The 21602-nt window shown below is 32.7% G+C and overlaps 1 protein-coding gene across 1 annotated transcript in view; it reads right to left on the bottom strand.

Annotated features, from left to right (window-relative positions):
- The window catches only part of LOC136030973 (endoplasmic reticulum-Golgi intermediate compartment protein 2-like), a 46603-nt gene extending 26371 nt beyond the window's left edge, over positions 1-20232 (bottom strand). Inside the window, exon 1 of the mRNA XM_065710124.1 lies at positions 20091-20232. Coding sequence (XP_065566196.1) covers positions 20091-20193 — 103 coding nt within the window. The 5' untranslated portion in view covers positions 20194-20232. The remainder of the gene's footprint in view (positions 1-20090) is intronic.
- Positions 20233-21602: the final 1370 nt, after the last annotated feature.

Below are 21602 nucleotides of genomic sequence, written 5' to 3'. Positions count from 1 at the left end.
CAACACGATTGTCCAAAAAGGACAATCTTTAGCAATCTGTCATCCTTCATCTACAGAACGTCCCCTAGCCATGTTAACTTTTATCTCATAATAGGCATAGAAAGGAGGATTGAAACACATTTTTCCCTACAGCTTACTGTTTGAAATATGGTCATTTAGTTGGGTACACAAAACAATATGTAAGCGATTTCTCTGGTAACATCTAGCAAATCTTCCTCTGTTTTCTGGAGCACCCATGCCTCAGAACCATATTTGACCACTGTCATCATTGTAGCTTCCAATGTTCTAATCTTATTTGCAGGTTTCCAAGCATCCTCTACACTCATTGTATTTATCCAAAATTCTAGCCTTTAAAGTGATTAAATTGAAAAAAAAAATACTTTTTTTAACCGAAAGTAAGGAGCGACATTAAAACTTAAAACGAACAGAAATTACTCCGTAAATGAAACGGATTTTCCCCTCCGCAATCCCTCGCTCTTTACGCTAAAGTTTTTAATTGTTTTAAAAATTAGAATTGTGGCAAGAGTCAAACTTTAGCGTAAAGAGCGAGGGATTGCGGAGGGGAAAATCCGTTTCATATACGGAGTAATTTCTGTTCGTTTTAAGTTTTAATGTCGCTCCTTACTTTCAGTTAAAAAAAACTAGTTTTTTTTTTTAATTTAATTTCTGAACGTTTTTGAATTAATGCATGTTTGATTTTGGCTCTCCGCACATAAATTATTAAAATGAAATTCGCATACTAATTCTCTTTTTGGCTAAAGGGCTTTTGAGAAATAAGGAGTGGGGAAGGAGGCGTAGTTGCCCTCCAATTTTTCGGTTACTTAAAAAGGCAACTAGAACTTTTAATTTTTAACGAACGTTTTTATTAATAAAAAATATACGTAACTTAAGAATTAACTTACGTAAAAAACTTTTATATTCTTATATTTTTATTATGTATATGAGGGGTTTTTTTCCCTTATTAATACCTCGCTCTTTATACTAAATCTTAAGTTTTGTCCCAATTCTTTAAGAATGACCCCTGAATCAGAAAGGCCGTAGAATTAGTAGTTGAAATTACTAGAAATACTTTAGCATAAAGAGTGATGTATTTATCTCCTCCTAAATACCTCGCTCTTTATGCTAAAATATTTTTAGAACCCCTCATATGCTTAATAATCTCTGTTCGTTTTAAGTTTTAATGCTTCTCCTTACTTTCAATTGAAAAAACTTTTTCATGTTTATTAATAAAAAATTGTTGTTTTTTTATAGTAATGCTAGAAAATCCTGCGCCCTTTTCATTGAGTTTCTCTTCCCCCATGACATATTCCTCCAAGAAAAGATACTCCCACAGAGCTCCCTCCCCTCAACCTAACCCCCCAAACCATAAGAATCCCCCTGAAAACGTCTGTACACTTCCCAATAACCATTACTATATGTAAACACTGGTCAAAAGTTTGTAACTTGCAGCCCCTCCCCCAGGGACTGTGGGGGAGTAAGTCATCACCAAAGACATAGTTATTATGGTTTTCGACTATGTGGAACAAAATAGCTATCTCAAAATTTTGATTTGTTGATTTTTGGAAAAAAATGAGCGTGAAATGAGTAGGTGCCCTCCAATTTTTTTGGTCACTTAAAAAAGGGACTAGAACTTTTCATTTCCATTAGAATGAGCCCTCTCGCGACATGCTAGGACCATTTGGTCGATACGATGACCCCTGGGAAAAAGAAAGAAAGAAAAAAAAATTAAAATAAACACGCACCCGTGATCTGTCTTCTGGCAAAAAATACGAAATTCCACATTTTTGTGGATAGGAGCTTGGGAATTTTTGCTATAGGGTTCTCTTTTACGCTGAATGCGATGGTGTGATTTTCGTTAAGATTCTATGACTTTTAGGGGTTTTTTTCCCCCTATTTTCCAAAATAAGGTAAATTTTCTAAGGCTCGTAACTTTTTGATGACAAAGATTAAATTTAATGAAACTTACATATTTAAAATCAGCATGAAAATCCGATTCTTTTGATGTATCTTTTAGCATCAAAATTCTAATTTTAGAGTTTCGTTTACTATTGAGCCGGGTCGCTCCTTACTACAGTTTGTTACCACGAACTGTTTGACACCTTGATCCAAGTTTCTGCCAATAAAAAATGGTTACCGAAAATCCTAAAAACTACCTTCAAACAGTCATAAATACTTATTTGTATCGACAATAAAAATGCATTAATCCACTTTGCCAAACTGATGGATTAGACAGCCCACTACAAATATCTATATATATAAAAATAAGTTGACTGTGTGTGTGTGTGTCGAGTGACGTCATGTTTGTGTGTCGACTGACGTCATGTTTGTCGACTGACGTCATGTTTGTCGACTGACGTCATTATAAGGATTGAGCTGTATGCGTCATGAAGTTGTTTGTCGACTGACGTCATGTTTGTCAACTGATGAAATTACATACCGGGACACAAATGACGACCGGGAATATCAAAGAAAAATTACAGACTGGGACACCCGGACACAAATCACGACCGGGACACAGGGACACAACTACAACGGGGACGCCGGGGGCACAGGCGGGATATATAAATGACGAACGGGACACAGGGATTGTTCGAATAGAAATTACAGACCGGGACACAAATGACGACCGGGACACAGGGAATATAAATGACGACCGGGACACTCAAAGAGATATTACAAACTGGGACACCGGGACACAAATGACGACCGGGACACAGGGAATATAAATGACGACCGGGACACATCATTAGAATAATGAGGTATAGATCTGAATACGGATGGTTTTTCCCATGGACAATTATATGTTGCATGTTCAAGAGGCAGTAAACCTGACAATCTATTTATATGCACAGACAATGGGACAGCGAAGAATGTTGTATATTCGCATGTCCCCCCGCCCCCCCGCGCGCGTAAGTCGTTACGCGCCATATTAGTTACGCGCCATTGTAGTTGTGTCCCTGTGTCCCACCTGTGAATATAGATAGATTTATATATGTGTTTCAAACTACGTAAAAATTGCGAATATACAACATTTTTGACTTACCCACTACTGAGAGCTTTCCGTTTCCAATTGCCAGCAATTGATTAGGGAATATAAATGACGACCGGACCACTCAAAGAGAAAGTGACCGGGACACAAGGAATGTTCGATTAGCAATCACCATCAACAAAGCACCGGGACACAAATGAAGACCGGGACACAGGGAATATAAATGACGACTAGGACACTCAAAGAGAAATTACAGATCGGGACGCCGGGAGACAAATGACGACCGGGACAAAAATGACAACCGGGACACAGGGAATATAAATGACGACCGCGACACTCAAAGAGAAATTACAGACTAGGACACCGGGACACAAATGACGACCGGGACACAGGGAAACAACTACAACGGGGACGCCAGGGGCACAGGGGGATATATAAATGATGACGGGGACACAGGGAATGTTCGATTAGCAATCACCATCAACAAAGCTCAAGGGCAATCATTAGAATAATGAGGTATAGATCTGAATACAGATTGTTTTCCCATGGACAATTATATGTTGCATGTTCAAGAGTTGGTAAACCTGACAATCTATTTATTTGCACAGAGAATGGGACAGCCAAGAATGATGTATATTCGCAAGTTTTACGTAGTTAAATATATATATATATATATATATATATATATATATATATATATATATATATATATATATATATATATATATATATATATATATATACTAGCTGTTGGGGTGGCGCTTCGCGCCACCCCAACACCTAGTTGGTGGGGGCGCTTCGCGCCCCCCCCAAGCCCCCCCGCGCGCGTAAGTCGTTACGCGCCATAATAGTTACGCGCCATTGTAGTTGTGTCCCTATGTCCCACCTGTGAATATAGATATATATATATATATATACTAGCTGTTGGGGTGGCGCTTCGCGCCACCCCAACACCTAGTTGGTGGGGGCGCTTCGCGCCCCCCCCAAGCCCCCCCCGCGCGCGTAAGTCGTTACGCGCCATAATAGTTACGCGCCATTGTAGTTGTGTCCCTATGTCCCACCTGTGAATATAGATATATATATATATATATATGGTTTTAACTACGTAAAACTTGCGAATATACAACATTCTTTGCTGTCCCATTGTCTTTGCATATAATAGATTGTCAGGTTATCCCCCTGTTTCCCCCGGTGTCCCCCGTTGTAGTTGTGTCCCTGTGTCCCGGTCGTCATTTATATTCCCTGTGTCCCGGGTCCCGGTCATCATTTGTATCCCGGTGTCCCGGTCTGTATATACATTCGTTTTTTAGTTTTGTTTTTCTCCTTTATTTTTTTCCTTTTTTTTTCTTTTTTAGCTTATTTAGATTTTTAGATTTTTTAGTTTTTTTTTATTAGTTTTTAGTTTTTATTTCTTTTTAGTTTTTTTGTCCCGGTCGTCATTTATATCCCCCTGTTTCCCCCGGTGTCCCCGTTGTAGTTGTGTCCCTGTGTCCCGGTCGTTATTTATATTCCCTGTGTCCCGGTCGTCATTTGTATCCCGGTGTACCGGTCTGTATATACATTCGTTTTTTAGTTTTGTTTTTCTCCTTTATTTTTTTCCTTTTTTTTTCTTTTTTAGTTTATTTAGATTTTTAGATTTTTTAGTTTTTTTATTAGTTTTTAGTTTTTTTTTCTTTTTAGTTTTTTTTGTAGTTTTTACCTTCTTTTTAGTTTTGTTAATTTTTTTTTTTTACTTGTGTCCTGGTCGTCATTTATACTCCCTGTGTCCCGGTGCTTTGTTGATTGCTAATCGAACATTCCTTTTGTCCTGGTCGCTTTCTCTTTGAGTGTCGTCATTTATTTTTTTCTTTTTTAGTTCTTTTAGTTTTTACCTTTTTTAGTTTTTTTTAGTTTTTAGTTTTTTTAGTTTTTTACCTTTTTTTAGTTTTTTTAGTTTTTTAGCTTTTTTATTTTTTTATTAGTTTTTAGTTTTTTTGTAGTTTTTGCCTTTTTTTTAGTTTTTTGTCCTGGTCGCTTTCTCTTTGAGTGTCGTCATTTATTAGTTTTTTCCTTTTTTTTTAGTTTTTTATTGGTTTTTACCTTTATTTTAGCTTATTTTTCAGTTTTTTCCTTTTTTTTAGTTTTTTTTATTTTTTATTTTTTTTAGTTTTTTACCTTTTTTTAGTTTTTTTAGTTTTTTTAGTTTTTTAGCTTTTTTACTTTTTTTATTAGTTTTTAGTTTTTTTTTGTAGTTTTTGCCTTTTTTTAGTTTTTTCAGTTTTTTTTTTAGTTTTTTATTGGTTTTTACCTTTATAGTTTTTTTAGTTTTTTAGCTTTTTTATTTTTTTTATTAGTTTTTAGTTTTTTTTGTAGTTTTTGCCTTTTTTTAGTTTTTTCAGTTTTGACGTCACCTAATCCAGTTTTTTCAGGTGACGTCACCTGACACATCCATCCACACATCCATCCACACATCCACAGACAGACAACTTATTTTTATATATATAGATATATATGGTTTTAACTACGTAAAACTTGCGAATATACAACATTCTTTGCTGTCCCATTGTCTTTGCATATAAATAGATTGTCAGGTTTACCGACTCTTGAACATGCAACATATAATGGTCCATGGGAAAACAATCTGTATTCAGATCTATACCTCATGATTCTAATGATTGCCCTTGAGCTTTGTTGATGGTGATTGCTAATCGACCATTCCCTGTCCCGGTGTCCCGGTCGTCATTTACATCCCCCTGTTTCCCCCGGTGTCCCCGTTGTAGTTGTGTCCCTGTGTCCCGGTCGTCATTTATATTCCCTGTGTCCCGGGTCCCGGTCATCATTTGTATCCCGGTGTCCCGGTCTGTATATACATTCGTTTTTTAGTTTTGTTTTTCTCCTTTATTTTTTTCCTTTTTTTTTCTTTTTTAGCTTATTTAGATTTTTAGATTTTTTAGTTTTTTTTATTAGTTTTTAGTTTTTATTTCTTTTTTGTTTTTTTGTCCCGGTCGTCATTTATATCCTTTATACTCCCTGTTTCCCGGTGCTTTGTTGATTGCTAATCGAACATTCCTTTTGTCCTGGTCGCTTTCTCTTTGAGTGTCGTCATTTATTAGTTTTTTCCTTTTTTTTTAGTTTTTTATTGGTTTTTACCTTTATTTTAGCTTATTTTTCAGTTTTTTCCTTTTTTTTAGTTTTTTTTTATTTTTTATTTTTTTAGTTTTTTACCTTTTTTTAGTTTTTTTAGTTTTTTTAGTTTTTTAGCTTTTTTACTTTTTTTATTAGTTTTTAGTTTTTTTGTAGTTTTTGCCTTTTTTTAGTTTTTTCAGTTTTTTTTTTAGTTTTTTATTGGTTTTTACCTTTATAGTTTTTTTAGTTTTTAGCTTTTTTATTTTTTTTATTAGTTTTTAGTTTTTTTTGTAGTTTTTGCCTTTTTTTAGTTTTTTCAGTTTTGACGTCACCTAATCCAGTTTTTTCAGGTGACGTCACCTGACACATCCATCCATCCATCCACAGACAACTTATTTTTATATAGATAGATATATATATATATATATATATATATATATATATATATATATATATATCTATATATATAAAAATAAGTTGTCTGTCTGTGGATCTGTGGATTAGGTGACGTCATGTTTCTGTGTCGGCTGACGTCATGAAATTAGTTGTCGTCATTTTTGCTTTGACGATGCTTAGTATATTGTAAAACACATTAATTTGGTTAATAATATACCATTTAAAACACCAAAATGAACATGCTGGAGTAGTCACTCGGTGAGAGAGGGTGTCAGAACGGAGAATGAAGGTCCCAGGTTCAAATCCTGGTTAGGCTAAAAAAGGTAAAAAACTAAAAACTAAAAAAAAAACTGAAAAAACTAAAAAAAAACTGAAAAAACTAAAAAAAGGCAAAAACTACAAAAAAAACTAAAAACTAATAAAAAAAATAAAAAAGCTAAAAAACTAAAAAAACTAAAAAAACTAAAAAACTAAAAAAACTAAAAACTAAAAAAAAAACTGAAAAATAGAAGAGAAAAAGAAAACTAATAAAATTAAGAATAAAAATAAAAAAAAAATAAAAAAGATAAAAACTAAAAAAAAGTAAAAAGAAATAACGAAAAAAAAACTAAAAAAGCTAAAAAAAAAGGTAAAAACCAATAAAAAACTAAAAGAAAAAAAGGAAAAAAACTAAAAAAAAAATTCATCTAAAAAACTAAAAAAAACTAAAAAAGGTAAAAACTAAAAGAACTAAAAAAGAAAAAAAAAACTAAAAAAAAGGAAAAAAACTGAAAAATAAAGGAGAAAAAGAAAACTAAAAAAATATAAATAAAAATAAAAAAACTAAAAAGATAAAAACTTCAAAAAAAACTAAAAAGAAAAAAGAAAAAAACTAAAAAACCTAAAAAAAGGTCAAAACCAATAAAAAAAACTAAAAGGGGAACACTGGGACACAAATGACGACCGGGATACTGGGAATATAAATGACGACCGGGACACAGGGAATGTTCAATTAGCAATCACCATCAACAAAGCTCAAGGGCAATCATTAGAATCATGAGGTATAGATCTGAATATGGATTGTTTTTCCCATGGACAATTATATGTTGCATGTTCAAGAGTCGGTAAACCTGACAATCTAAATAAATGACGACACTCAAAGAGAAAGCGACCGGGACAAAAGGAATGTTCGATTAGCAATCAACAAAGCACCGGGACACAGGGAGTATAAATGACGACGACCGGGACACAGGGACATAACTACAAAGGGGACGCCGGGGTGCACAGGGGGATATATAAATGACGATGGCGACTCAGGGAATGGTCGATTAGCAATCACCATCAACAAAGCTCAAGGGCAATCATTAGAATCATGAGGTATAGATCTGAATACGGATTGTTTTCCCATGGACCATTATATGTTGCATGTTCAAGAGTCGGTAAACCTGACAATCTATTTATATGCACAGACAATGGGACAGCAAAGAATGTTGTATATTCGCAAGTTTTACGTAGTTAAAAACACACATATATATATATATATATATATATATATATATATATATATATATATATATATATATATATATATATATATATCTATACTCACAGGTGGGACATAGGGACACAACTACAATGGCGCGTAACTAATATGGCGCGTAACGACTTACGCGCGCGGGGGGGCTTGGGGGGGGGGGCGCGAAGCGCCCCCACCAACTAGGTGTTGGGGTGGCACGAAGCGCCACCCCAACAGCTAATATATATATATATATATATATATATATATATATATATATATATATATATATATATATATATATATATATATATATATATATATATATATATATATATATATATATATATATATATATTTTCACAGGTGGGACACAGGGACACAACTACAATGGCGCGTAACTAATATGGCGCGTAACGACTTACGCGCGGGGGGGGGGCGCAGCGCCCCCACCAACTAGGTGTTGGGGTGGCGCGAAGCGCCACCCCAACAGCTAATTCACAATGTTTTTTTTAGAATAGGGTAAATCTGATCTTCCTGTCAATTGATTAGTGTTTGCCATAGAATATTAAAGAAGAACAGAGTTGCACTGTTGAAAATATAGAGTTTACTGTTTTGATACCATGCGTTCCACAGATGGCCCAGGAAAAACTAAGTTCTAAGTAAACAAGTTCTCATTGGTTGTTACAACAGCCAGTCAAATGGTTCCAGCAAGCTTCTTTGACATGGTTCCTAATGTATTTCAGCAGTAAATTTCAACAATATAATCTAATATCTAACAAATACAAGGAAGATTGAATGAAAGATTCGGAACTTCATTCTTTAACCGATTAAATAAAAAAACAAGTTATTTTAAATGAAAGAAAGGAGCAACATTAAAACTCAAAACGAACATAGATTATTCCGTACATGAAAGAGGCTGCCCCCTCCTCAACTCCCCGCTCTTTACGATAAGTTTTTTATTGTATTAAAAAGTAGAGTTGTGAGAAAGAGTCAAACTTTAGCATAAAGAGCAGGGCGTTGGTGAGGAGACAGCCCTTTTCATGCACGGAATAATTTCTGTTTGTTTTAAGTTTTAATGTCGCTCCTTACTTTCAGTTAAAAAAAAATTTTTTTCTTTATTTAATTTCTGAACGTTTTTGAATTAGTACAGGTTTTGATTTTGGCTCACTGTACATGAATAATTAACATGAAATCTGTATATTAGTTTTACTTTTTTTGGCTAAATGGCTTTTTCAGAGTTTTGATCAGACGATTTTGAGAAAAAAGGGTTGGGAAAAGAGGCCTAGTCGCCATCCAATTTTTTGGTTACTTAAAGAGGCCACTAAAAGTTTTAATTTTATTTACGAACGTTTTTATTAATAATGATTATACATAACTTACAAATTAACTTACATAACAAACTTCTATAATCATATATTTTTATTATATATATATATATATATATATATATATATATATATATATATATATATATATATATATATATATATATATATATATATATATATATATATACGGGGGTTCGTCCCCTCGCTCTTCATATCTCAATACCTCGCTCTTTACACTAAAGTTCAAATTTTGTTCTAATTCTTTTGCCCCTGAATCATATAGGCAGTTTAATTAGAATAAATAGCTCTTTTGAAATAACTAAAAATACTTTAGCATAAAGAGCGAGGTATTCAGGAGGGGATGAACTCTCTTGTATATGTAATAATTTCTTTTCGCTTTATCTTTTAATGGTGTTCCTTACTTTCAGTTAAATAACAACTTGCTTTTTTATTTAATTTCTGAACTGTTTATAATTAAGGCAGGTTTTGATTTTGGCTCACAAACGAAATGTGCAGATTAATTTTAATTTTTTGGCTAAATGGCTTTCTCAGTGTTTTTATCGGACGATTTTGAGAGAAAAAAAAGGCCGGGAAGGGGGCCTAGTTGCCCAAAAAATTTTTAGGTTACTCAAAAAGGCCACTAGAACCTGAAATTATATTTACAAACAATTTTTAATAGTAATAAATATACGTAACTTACAAATGAACTTACATAACGAACTTCTATATTCATATACTTTTATTATGTATATGAGGGGGTTCGCCCTCTCGTCAATACTTTGATTGGAAATTGGTTCCAATTCTTTAAGAATGACCCCTGAATCACATAAAGTGATGGGTTCTTAACAGACACTAGAAGTTTTGGATTGATAAACGATACCTATTTCATAACTTTCAAGTGCAAGGGCTTTCCTTGATGTGCAATAGTGTCAGTTCATAACTTGCAGCCCTCGCCCCAGGGACTGTGAGGGATAAAGGTGTCCTCAAAGACATAGTTATTAGGTTTTTCGACTATGCTGAACAGAATCGTTACATCAAAATTTTGATCTGGTAGCTTTAGGAAAAAAATGAGCGTGGGAGGGGGTCTAGTTGCCCTAAAATTTTATTGGTCACTTAAAAAGGGAATTACAGCTTTTAATTTCCATTAAAATGAGCCCTCTCGCGATATTCTAGGATTACTGGGTTGATATGATCACACCTGGAAAAAGAAAAAAAACACACACACACATTTGTGATCTTTCTTCTAGCAAATAATACAAAATTCCACATTTTTGCAGATAGAAGCTTGAAACACCTACAGTAGGGTTCTCTGATATGCTGAATCTGATGCTGTAATCTTGCTTAATATTCTATCACTTTTGGGGGGTGTTTCTCCCTTTTTTTTGAAAATAAGGCCAATTTTTGCAGGCTTGTAACTTTTGATGGGCAAGATTACACTTGATCTAAATAAAACTTATAAATAAAGCTTATTTAGTTTCTATGGAGTGAATCCTTACTCAATCTAATCTGTGAAAAATGGTTCATTTATATAGGCTTGGTTTTTTGTTTGTTTGATTCAGTGTTTCTTCTGCTTTATTAATGTTTACTTCAAAAAGTTAGTTGTTTTTAGCACTGAGAATGGCTTCATGGAGTTCATTGCCAAAACTTATATTTTTGCCTTTTTGCTTTTTCTACAGGCTGAAAATCACCCTTTTTTCTATTTCTATTTTTTTTTATTGTTTGTTTGTTTTTGTAAAAAAAAATACACATTAGTTTCCTTCTACAAAAATGATGGGAAAGAAACAAAAACATACATTAAAATATCAGCATCCCTGCATCAACAGAGGAATGTTTCCTCTTCTTTCTTTTAGTTTACTCATGTCTATATATATATATATATATATATACTAGCTGTTGGGGTGGCGCTTCGCGCCACCCCAACACCTAGTTGGTGGGGGCGCTTCGCGCCCCCCCCAAGCCCCCCCGCGCGCGTAAGTCGTTACGCGCCATAATAGTTACGCGCCATTGTAGTTGTGTCCCTATGTCCCACCTGTGAATATAGATATATATATATATATATATATGGTTTTAACTACGTAAAACTTGCGAATATACAACATTCTTTGCTGTCCCATTGTCTTTGCATATAAATAGATTGTCAGGTTATCCCCCTGTTTCCCCCGGTGTCCCCGTTGTAGTTGTGTCCCTGTGTCCCGGTCGTCATTTATATTCCCTGTGTCCCGCGTCCCGGTCATCATTTGTATCCCGGTGTCCCGGTCTGTATATACATTCGTTTTTTAGTTTTGTTTTTCTCCTTTATTTTTTTCCTTTTTTTTTCTTTTTTAGCTTATTTAGATTTTTAGATTTTTTAGTTTTTTTTATTAGTTTTTAGTTTTTATTTCTTTTTAGTTTTTTTGTCCCGGTCGTCATTTATTATTCCCCCTGTTTCCCCCGGTGTCCCCGTTGTAGTTGTGTCCCTGTGTCCCGGTCGTTATTTATATTCCCTGTGTCCCGGTCGTCATTTGTATCCCGGTGTACCGGTCTGTATATACATTCGTTTTTTAGTTTTGTTTTTCTCCTTTATTTTTTTCCTTTTTTTTTCTTTTTTAGTTTATTTAGATTTTTAGATTTTTTAGTTTTTTTATTAGTTTTTAGTTTTTTTTTCTTTTTAGTTTTTTTGTAGTTTTTACCTTCTTTTTAGTTTTGTTAATTTTTTTTTACTTGTGTCCTGGTCGTCATTTATACTCCCTGTGTCCCGGTGCTTTGTTGATTGCTAATCGAACATTCCTTTTGTCCTGGTCGCTTTCTCTTTGAGTGTCGTCATTTATTTTTTTCTTTTTTAGTTCTTTTAGTTTTTACCTTTTTTAGTTTTTTTTTAGTTTTTAGTTTTTTTAGTTTTTTACCTTTTTTTAGTTTTTTTAGTTTTTTAGCTTTTTTATTTTTTTTATTAGTTTTTAGTTTTTTTGTAGTTTTTGCCTTTTTTTTTAGTTTTTTGTCCTGGTCGCTTTCTCTTTGAGTGTCGTCATTTATTAGTTTTTTCCTTTTTTTTTTAGTTTTTTATTGGTTTTTACCTTTATTTTAGCTTATTTTTCAGTTTTTTCCTTTTTTTTAGTTTTTTTTTATTTTTATTTTTTTTAGTTTTTTACCTTTTTTTAGTTTTTTTAGTTTTTTTAGTTTTTTAGCTTTTTTACTTTTTTTATTAGTTTTTAGTTTTTTTTTGTAGTTTTTGCCTTTTTTTAGTTTTTTCAGTTTTTTTTTTTAGTTTTTTATTGGTTTTTACCTTTATAGTTTTTTTAGTTTTTTAGCTTTTTTATTTTTTTTATTAGTTTTTAGTTTTTTTTTTGTAGTTTTTGCCTTTTTTTAGTTTTTTCAGTTTTGACGTCACCTAATCCAGTTTTTTCAGGTGACGTCACCTGACACATCCATCCACACATCCATCCACACATCCACAGACAGACAACTTATTTTATATATATAGATATATATATATATATATATATATATATATATATATATATATATATTTATATATATAGATATATATATATATATATATATATATATATATATATATATATATATATATATATATATATATATATATATATATATATATATATATATATATATTTATATATATATATATATATATATATATATATATATATATATATATATATATATATATATATATATATATATATATATATATATATATATATATATATATATATATATATATATATATATATATATACATATATATATATATATCTATATATATAAAAATAAGTTGTCTGTCTGTGGATCTGTGGATCAGGTGACGTCATGTTTCTGTGTCAGCTGACGTCATGAAATTAGTTGTTGTCATTTTTGCTTTGACGGTGACGTCAACCCCAAGTCAAATTCGTGCATTGTTTGGCATCATTTTAACAACTTGCTCTCCATCAGCTCCTACAGAGTTATGGGAAAAATATAAGTCAAAAATGTCCGAAGATATACTCCATCGAAAACAGTTAGAGACGTCAGATATGACTTTTGATTTTACATCCGAAATTTATAACTACACTATAGTTGTTATAGAAGATTTGTGCGTAAGTATGGCAAACAAACCTCTTCAGGATTTGGGAATGCCTTCACCTAACCGTATCGCTGCTGTTTTGACATGTGTAGAATTGGATCGTGAACAAAGTTACAGTACGAGTGATCTATTGTCGTATGTAAAAAATAACATTTCCAAGTTAACGTCGGAAAAAAAGACATTTATGATACGATAAAGCATTGTGTCGATAACAACGTTGGAGAAATTTTCTTTTTGGATGCGCCAGGAGGTACTGGTAAAACGTTTGTGATAAAACTGATTCTGGCATCAATTCGATCAAAAAATGATATAGCGTTGGCAATTGCGTCGTCCGGAATAGCCGCAACATTGCTGCCTGGTGGAAGAACTGCTCATTCCGCTTTGAAATTGCCTCTGAACTTGCATTCTACAGAAACTCCCACGTGCAATATTTCCAAATCATCTGGGATGGGTAAAGTATTGCAGCAATGCAAACTTATTATTTGGGATGAGTGCACAATGGCACACAAAAAATCGCTCGAGGCTCTGGATCAATGCTTGAAAGATTTGCAAGGGAAGTCGAAACCCTTTGGCAGCACATTAATATTGCTTGCGGGAGATTTCAGGCAAACATTACCTATAATACCTAGATCAACTCCTGCAGACGAAATGAATGCTTGCCTGAAAAATTCTAATTTATGGGCACACGTAAAAACATTAAAATTAACTACTACCTAGATCAACTCCTGCAGAAGAAATGAATGCTTGCCTGAAAAATTCTAATTTATGGGCACACGTAAAAACATTAAAATTAACTACAAATATACATGTCCGATTGCAAAACGATGACTCTGGTCAAACATTTTCAGATCAATTGCTGGCAATGGGAAACGGAAAGCTCCCAGTAGACTCAATTTCAGGACGTATACAACTACCTGCTGATTTCTGTAATTTAGTGACGTCCAAAAATGAATTGATTGAAAAAGTATTTCCGAATATTCTAAAAAATTATAAAAATAATAAATGGCTAAGTGAAAGAGCGATTCTTGCACCCAAAAATATAGACGTCCACAAAATCAACAATATTGTTTTGACCAAGATTCGAGACCAGGCAGTCCTTTACAAGTCAGTCGACACAGTTTTGGAACCAAATGAAGCGGTTAATTATCCATCTGAATTTTTAAATTCCATAGATCTTTCAGGGTTTCCACTACACGTGCTACAACTAAAAATATGCGCACCAATAATACTTTTAAGAAATATAAACCCACCAAAGCTTTGCAATGGCACTCGACTTGCCGTAAAAAAAACAATGGAAAACCTAATAGAGGCCACAATCTTGACAGGGCCTTTTGAGGGTGAGGCTGTTCTTATTCCTTGCATTCCCATGATTCCAACGGATCTGCCTTTTCAATTTAAAAGATTGCAATTCCCAATTCGATTAGCATTTGCAATCACCATTAACAAAGCTCAAGGTCAATCATTAGAAAAATGTGGTATTGATCTTAATACTGATTGTTTTTCCCATGGACAATTGTACGTTGCATGTTTGAGGGTCGGTAAACCTGACAATCTATTTATATGCAGCGACAATTGGACAGCAAAGAATGTTGTATATTCACAAGTTTTATGCAGTTAATTTGTATTTTGGAACCAAATGAAGCGGTTAATTATCCATTTGAATTTTTAAATTCCATAGATCCTTCAGGGTTTCCACCACACGTGCTACAACTAAAAATAGGCATACCAATAATACTTTTAAGAAATATCAACCCACCAAAGCTTTGCAATGGCACGCAACTTGCCGTAAAAAAAAAAAACAATGGAAAACCTAATAGAGGCCACAATCTTGACAGGGCCTTATGAGGGTGAGGCTGTTCTTATTCCTTGCATTCCCATGATTCCAACGGATCTGCTTTTTCAATTTAAAAGATTGCAATTCCCAATTCAATTAGCATTTGCAACCACCATCAACAAAGCTCAAGGGCAATCACTAGAAAAATGTGGTATAGATCTTAATACAGATTGCTTTACCAATGTACAATTGTATGTTGCATCTTTGAGGGTCGGTAAACCTGACAATCTATTTATACGCACAGACAATGGGACAGCGAAGACTGTTGTATATTCACAAGTTTTACATAGTTAATTTGTATTGTATCTATCTATCTATCTATCTATATAAAAACGAGTTGTGTGAATGCATGTTTGTTTGTTTGTAAAAAGAGCGTTTGCATATGACGTCATTATTAGTACATACGGCTTTGTATATGGACAGACAATGGGAAAGCCAAGAATGTTGTATATTCGCAATTTTTACATAGTTTGAAACACATATATAAATCTATCTATATTCACAGGTGGGGCACAGGGACACAACTACAATGGCGCGTAACTAATATGGCGCGTAATGACTTACGCGAGCAGGGGGCGCAAAGCGCCCCACCAACTAGGTGTTGGGGTGGCGCGAAGCGCCACCCCAACAGCTAGTATACATATATATATATATATATATATATATATATATAATATATATATATATATATATATATATATCTATATATATAAAAATAAGTTGTCTGTCTGTGGATGTGTGGATGGATGTGTGGATGGATGTGTCAGGTGACGTCACCTGAAAAAACTGGATTAGGTGACGTCAAAACTGAAAAAACTAAAAAAAGGCAAAAAACTACAAAAAAACTAAAAACTAATAAAAAAAATAAAAAAGCTAAAAAACTAAAAAAACTATAAAGGTAAAAACCAATAAAAAACTAAAAAAAAAACTGAAAAAACTAAAAAAAGGCAAAAACTACAAAAAAAAACTAAAAACTAATAAAAAAAGTAAAAAAGCTAAAAAACTAAAAAAACTAAAAAAACTAAAAAAAGGTAAAAAACTAAAAAAAATAAAAAATAAAAAAAAACTAAAAAAAAGGAAAAAACTGAAAAATAAGCTAAAATAAAGGTAAAAACCAATAAAAAACTAAAAAAAAAGGAAAAAACTAATAAATGACGACACTCAAAGAGAAAGCGACCAGGACAAAAAACTAAAAAAAAAGGCAAAAAACTACAAAAAAACTAAAAACTAATAAAAAAAATAAAAAAGCTAAAAAACTAAAAAAACTAAAAAAAGGTAAAAAACTAAAAAAACTAAAAACTAAAAAAAAACTAAAAAAGGTAAAAACTAAAAGAACTAAAAAAGAAAAAAATAAATGACGACACTCAAAGAGAAAGCGACCAGGACAAAAGGAATGTTCGATTAGCAATCAACAAAGCACCGGGACACAGGGAGTATAAATGACGACCAGGACACAAGTAAAAAAAAAAATTAACAAAACTAAAAAGAAGGTAAAAACTACAAAAAAACTAAAAAGAAAAAAAAACTAAAAACTAATAAAAAACTAAAAAATCTAAAAATCTAAATAAACTAAAAAGAAAAAAAAAGGAAAAAAATAAAGGAGAAAAACAAAACTAAAAAACGAATGTATATACAGACCGGTACACCGGGATACAAATGACGACCGGGACACAGGGAATATAAATAACGACCGGGACACAGGGACACAACTACAACGGGGACACCGGGGGAAACAGGGGGATATAAATGACGACCGGGACAAAAAAACTAAAAAGAAATAAAAACTAAAAACTAATAAAAAAAACTAAAAAATCTAAAAATCTAAATAAGCTAAAAAAGAAAAAAAAAGGAAAAAAATAAAGGAGAAAAACAAAACTAAAAAACGAATGTATATACAGACCGGGACACCGGGATACAAATGATGACCGGGACCCGGGACACAGGGAATATAAATGACGACCGGGACACAGGGACACAACTACAACGGGGACACCGGGGGAAACAGGGGGATAACCTGACAATCTATTTATATGCAAAGACAATGGGACAGCAAAGAATGTTGTATATTCGCAAGTTTTACATAGTTAAAACCATATATATATATCTATATATCTATATTCACAGGTGGGACATAGGGACACAACTACAATGGCGCGTAACTATTATGGCGCGTAACGACTTACGCGCGCGGGGGGGCTTGGGGGGGGCGCGAAGCGCCCCCACCAACTAGGTGTTGGGGTGGCGCGAAAAAAATAAGTTGTCTGTCTGTGGATGTGTGGATGGATGTGTGGATGGATGTGTCAGGTGACGTCACCTGAAAAAACTGGATTAGGTGACGTCAAAACTGAAAAAACTAAAAAAAGGCAAAAACTACAAAAAAAACTAAAAACTAATAAAAAAAATAAAAAGCTAAAAAACTAAAAAAACTATAAAGGTAAAAACCAATAAAAAACTAAAAAAAAAACTGAAAAAACTAAAAAAAGGCAAAAACTACAAAAAAAAACTAAAAACTAATAAAAAAAGTAAAAAAGCTAAAAAACTAAAAAAACTAAAAAAACTAAAAAAAGGTAAAAAACTAAAAAAAATAAAAAATAAAAAAAAACTAAAAAAAGGAAAAAACTGAAAAATAAGCTAAAATAAAGGTAAAAACCAATAAAAAACTAAAAAAAAGGAAAAAACTAATAAATGACGACACTCAAAGAGAAAGCGACCAGGACAAAAAACTAAAAAAAAGGCAAAAACTACAAAAAAACTAAAAACTAATAAAAAAAATAAAAAAGCTAAAAAACTAAAAAACTAAAAAAAGGTAAAAAACTAAAAAAACTAAAAACTAAAAAAAACTAAAAAAGGTAAAAACTAAAAGAACTAAAAAAGAAAAAAATAAATGACGACACTCAAAGAGAAAGCGACCAGGACAAAAGGAATGTTCGATTAGCAATCAACAAAGCACCGGGACACAGGGAGTATAAATGACGACCAGGACACAAGTAAAAAAAAAAATTAACAAAACTAAAAAGAAGGTAAAAACTACAAAAAAACTAAAAAGAAAAAAAAACTAAAAACTAATAAAAAAACTAAAAAATCTAAAAATCTAAATAAACTAAAAAAGAAAAAAAAAGGAAAAAAATAAAGGAGAAAAACAAAACTAAAAAACGAATGTATATACAGACCGGTACACCGGGATACAAATGACGACCGGGACACAGGGAATATAAATAACGACCGGGACACAGGGACACAACTACAACGGGGACACCGGGGGAAACAGGGGGATATAAATGACGACCGGGACAAAAAAACTAAAAAGAAATAAAAACTAAAAACTAATAAAAAAAACTAAAAAATCTAAAAATCTAAATAAGCTAAAAAAGAAAAAAAAAGGAAAAAAATAAAGGAGAAAAACAAAACTAAAAAACGAATGTATATACAGACCGGGACACCGGGATACAAATGATGACCGGGACCCGGGACACAGGGAATATAAATGACGACCGGGACACAGGGACACAACTACAACGGGGACACCGGGGGAAACAGGGGGATAACCTGACAATCTATTTATATGCAAAGACAATGGGACAGCAAAGAATGTTGTATATTCGCAAGTTTTACGTAGTTAAAACCATATATATATATATATATATATCTATATTCACAGGTGGGACATAGGGACACAACTACAATGGCGCGTAACTATTATGGCGCGTAACGACTTACGCGCGCGGGGGGGCTTGGGGGGGGCGCGAAGCGCCCCCACCAACTAGGTGTTGGGGTGGCGCGAAGCGCCACCCCAACAGCTAGTATATATATATATATACATATATATATATATATATGTATGTATAAATACCAATCCATGTTATATATTTGCATAGGCCTATTAGGGGGGGGGGGGATTTCAAACTTACTACTATAGCCAAAATTGTATCTTGAATCCAGTTTTGGTCATTGTTGATATTACCTGAATAATTGTTTTGGGTCATGAAACTATTGTTAATAGATGTATTTTGACTTTTTGAACATCTTTTCTCTCTTGCAAAACTGCTGCAAACTCACCATTATGGAGTTATTAATTGTTAATAATAATGTTATTAATTTAGTTATTATTCCTGTATTTACACATATAGAATTGTAATCATTTCCATTTTTGTTGATTGGATATTTGAAATTGCAAATATGTAATAGTTTGGAAACAAATTTGGGCTATATATTTGCACATTAGGGGGGTGGGGGTAAAGCATAGCATATATTAAATATGTAAACTAACCATTGCTGTATATAATATATGCTATGCTTTACCCCCCCCCCCCCTTAATGTGCAAATATATGATAACTTTACAATGAGTTTGCAGTAGTTTTGTAAGAGAGCAAAGATGTTCAAAAAGTCAAAATGCATTTACTAATAATAGTTTCATGACTCAAAACAGTTGTTCAGGTAATATCAACATTAGCCCCAGTTTTTTGGCCCCCTGAAGTTTGTTTCTTAGCCACCTAAATAGTCCATTAATATAAACATTACTCTAATGTACACTAGTAAGGTTCTGATTAGTTCACTCTCTTTCTGGATAAATCCTGCAAAACAAGAAATTATTTACAATAAGAACTTTATTACTATAATGTTGTCTTTAGAGGAGCCTGTAGACAAGAATAGGCTAGGCTATTACCTCTGACCTGTTGTAGCCTATATATAATCCCTTAAACTATAAAAAATACTGAGAATAGAAGAAGCTGAGTTTAATAGCAACTAACATTGAATACAACATCACGCCAAGAAGTACAATACCCTAGACTGATAATAGGCCTAGCCAAACTACAAGCCAATTATGCTGGCCTAAGTTAAACAATGTTAGTGGTCAACTATTAATCAAAAATATAATTACCAGTTCCTCCTGAAGCTGACTGCTTTTTACATGGATCAAAAGTTTTTGGGAAAAAATCAAGACATTTAAAAAAGTTTTTAGTTCTGTCTTCTTCATTATCCATACTAAAATAATTTAAATTTTTTCGCTCGAAGTCACAGCGTTGTCTCTCATATTAATTTAAAAAAAAAATTTCAATAAAATAAATTTTTCAAAGACGAGTAAAGATTTCCATTGAACAAAAAACCAATAAATAATTAGAATCTAAAACGAACAAAAATTAAAATAAATAACCTAGCCAAACTCAAAATGAGCTGAAATTAATATGAGTGGGGCTCTCAATAAACTTGTATGCTCGAAGATAATTGGCACTTTACTGAAAAAATAATATGCATTGTCAGTTTAGCTTACACATGTTGATATTGAATCCTTAAAATCTTAGTAATCTTTTATTTTTTAAAGTTATAAAAGTGAAAACATTATATTTTTTTTAGTATAGCGTAAATTCGCTTCAATACCTTTAGGTACAATTGTTAAAGTAATTAAAGCAGTGGTATTCGTACTAAACTTATTACAATTAGCGATTGATATGATATCGTCGGTGTGTCGTTTTGATATCCTGTATATTCGTAAACTTCTTGAAATTTTAGTCTTAATACTCTCAGCTTTATAAGTATTTGCAATAGAAGTAGTAGTTGGAGCAATATTAATAGTAGTAGACGAGTAGTAGAACTAGCAAATACAGCAGTAATAGTAGTATTAGTAGTAGTTTGCACATATTATATCTTGGTCAATTGATATTCCCTTTTAAGACTTCTCTGAGAGTTTTCAACTTAATGCACAAATACAATTATTGAGATATGCTCTTGTGACAATCTAAATGCACATAGTGTCTTTTGTTAGTTTGACTTTACTATCAATATTATCTCAGGTTTTACTTTATCAGGCTTAGCCTTAATATTACTAGGATCACTGTAGTAGTGGTGGTAGTAGGAGAAGTAGTTGCAGCGTTAATGTTGCATTAGTTGTAGCAGTAACAGTAGTAACAACAATATAATTAGCAGGAGTAGCATGTACATCTTGCCTTTTCGTCAGTTGAAGATGGCTTTGATGATACCCCGGAAGTTTTACCTTGACACGGTAAGCCTTTTAATTGTTTTAAAAAGCAGAATTGTGGTAAAGAGTCAAACTTTAGCGTAAAGAGCGAAGGATTGCGGAGGGGACAACCCATTTCATATACGGAGTAATTTCTGTTCGTTTTAAGTTTTAATGTCGCTCCTTACTTTCAGTTAGAAAAACTAGTTTTTTTTATGTAATTTCTGAACGTTTTTGAATTAATGCACGTTTGATTTTGGCTATCCACACATAAATTATTAAAATGAAATTTACATTTTAATTCCTTTTTTGGCTAAATGGCTTTCGATTTTGAGAAATATGGGATGGGGAAGGAGGCCTAGTTGTCATGCAATTTTTCGGTTACACAAAAAGGCAAATATAAATTTTAATTTTTAACGAATTTTTTTATTAGTAAAA

Source organism: Artemia franciscana, chromosome 9, assembly GCF_032884065.1.
Source record: "Artemia franciscana chromosome 9, ASM3288406v1, whole genome shotgun sequence".
In the NCBI taxonomy this organism is placed as follows: domain Eukaryota; kingdom Metazoa; phylum Arthropoda; class Branchiopoda; order Anostraca; family Artemiidae; genus Artemia; species Artemia franciscana.
Note: the sequence above shows the minus strand (reverse complement) of the source record. Positions and strands in the feature narration are given on the sequence as shown.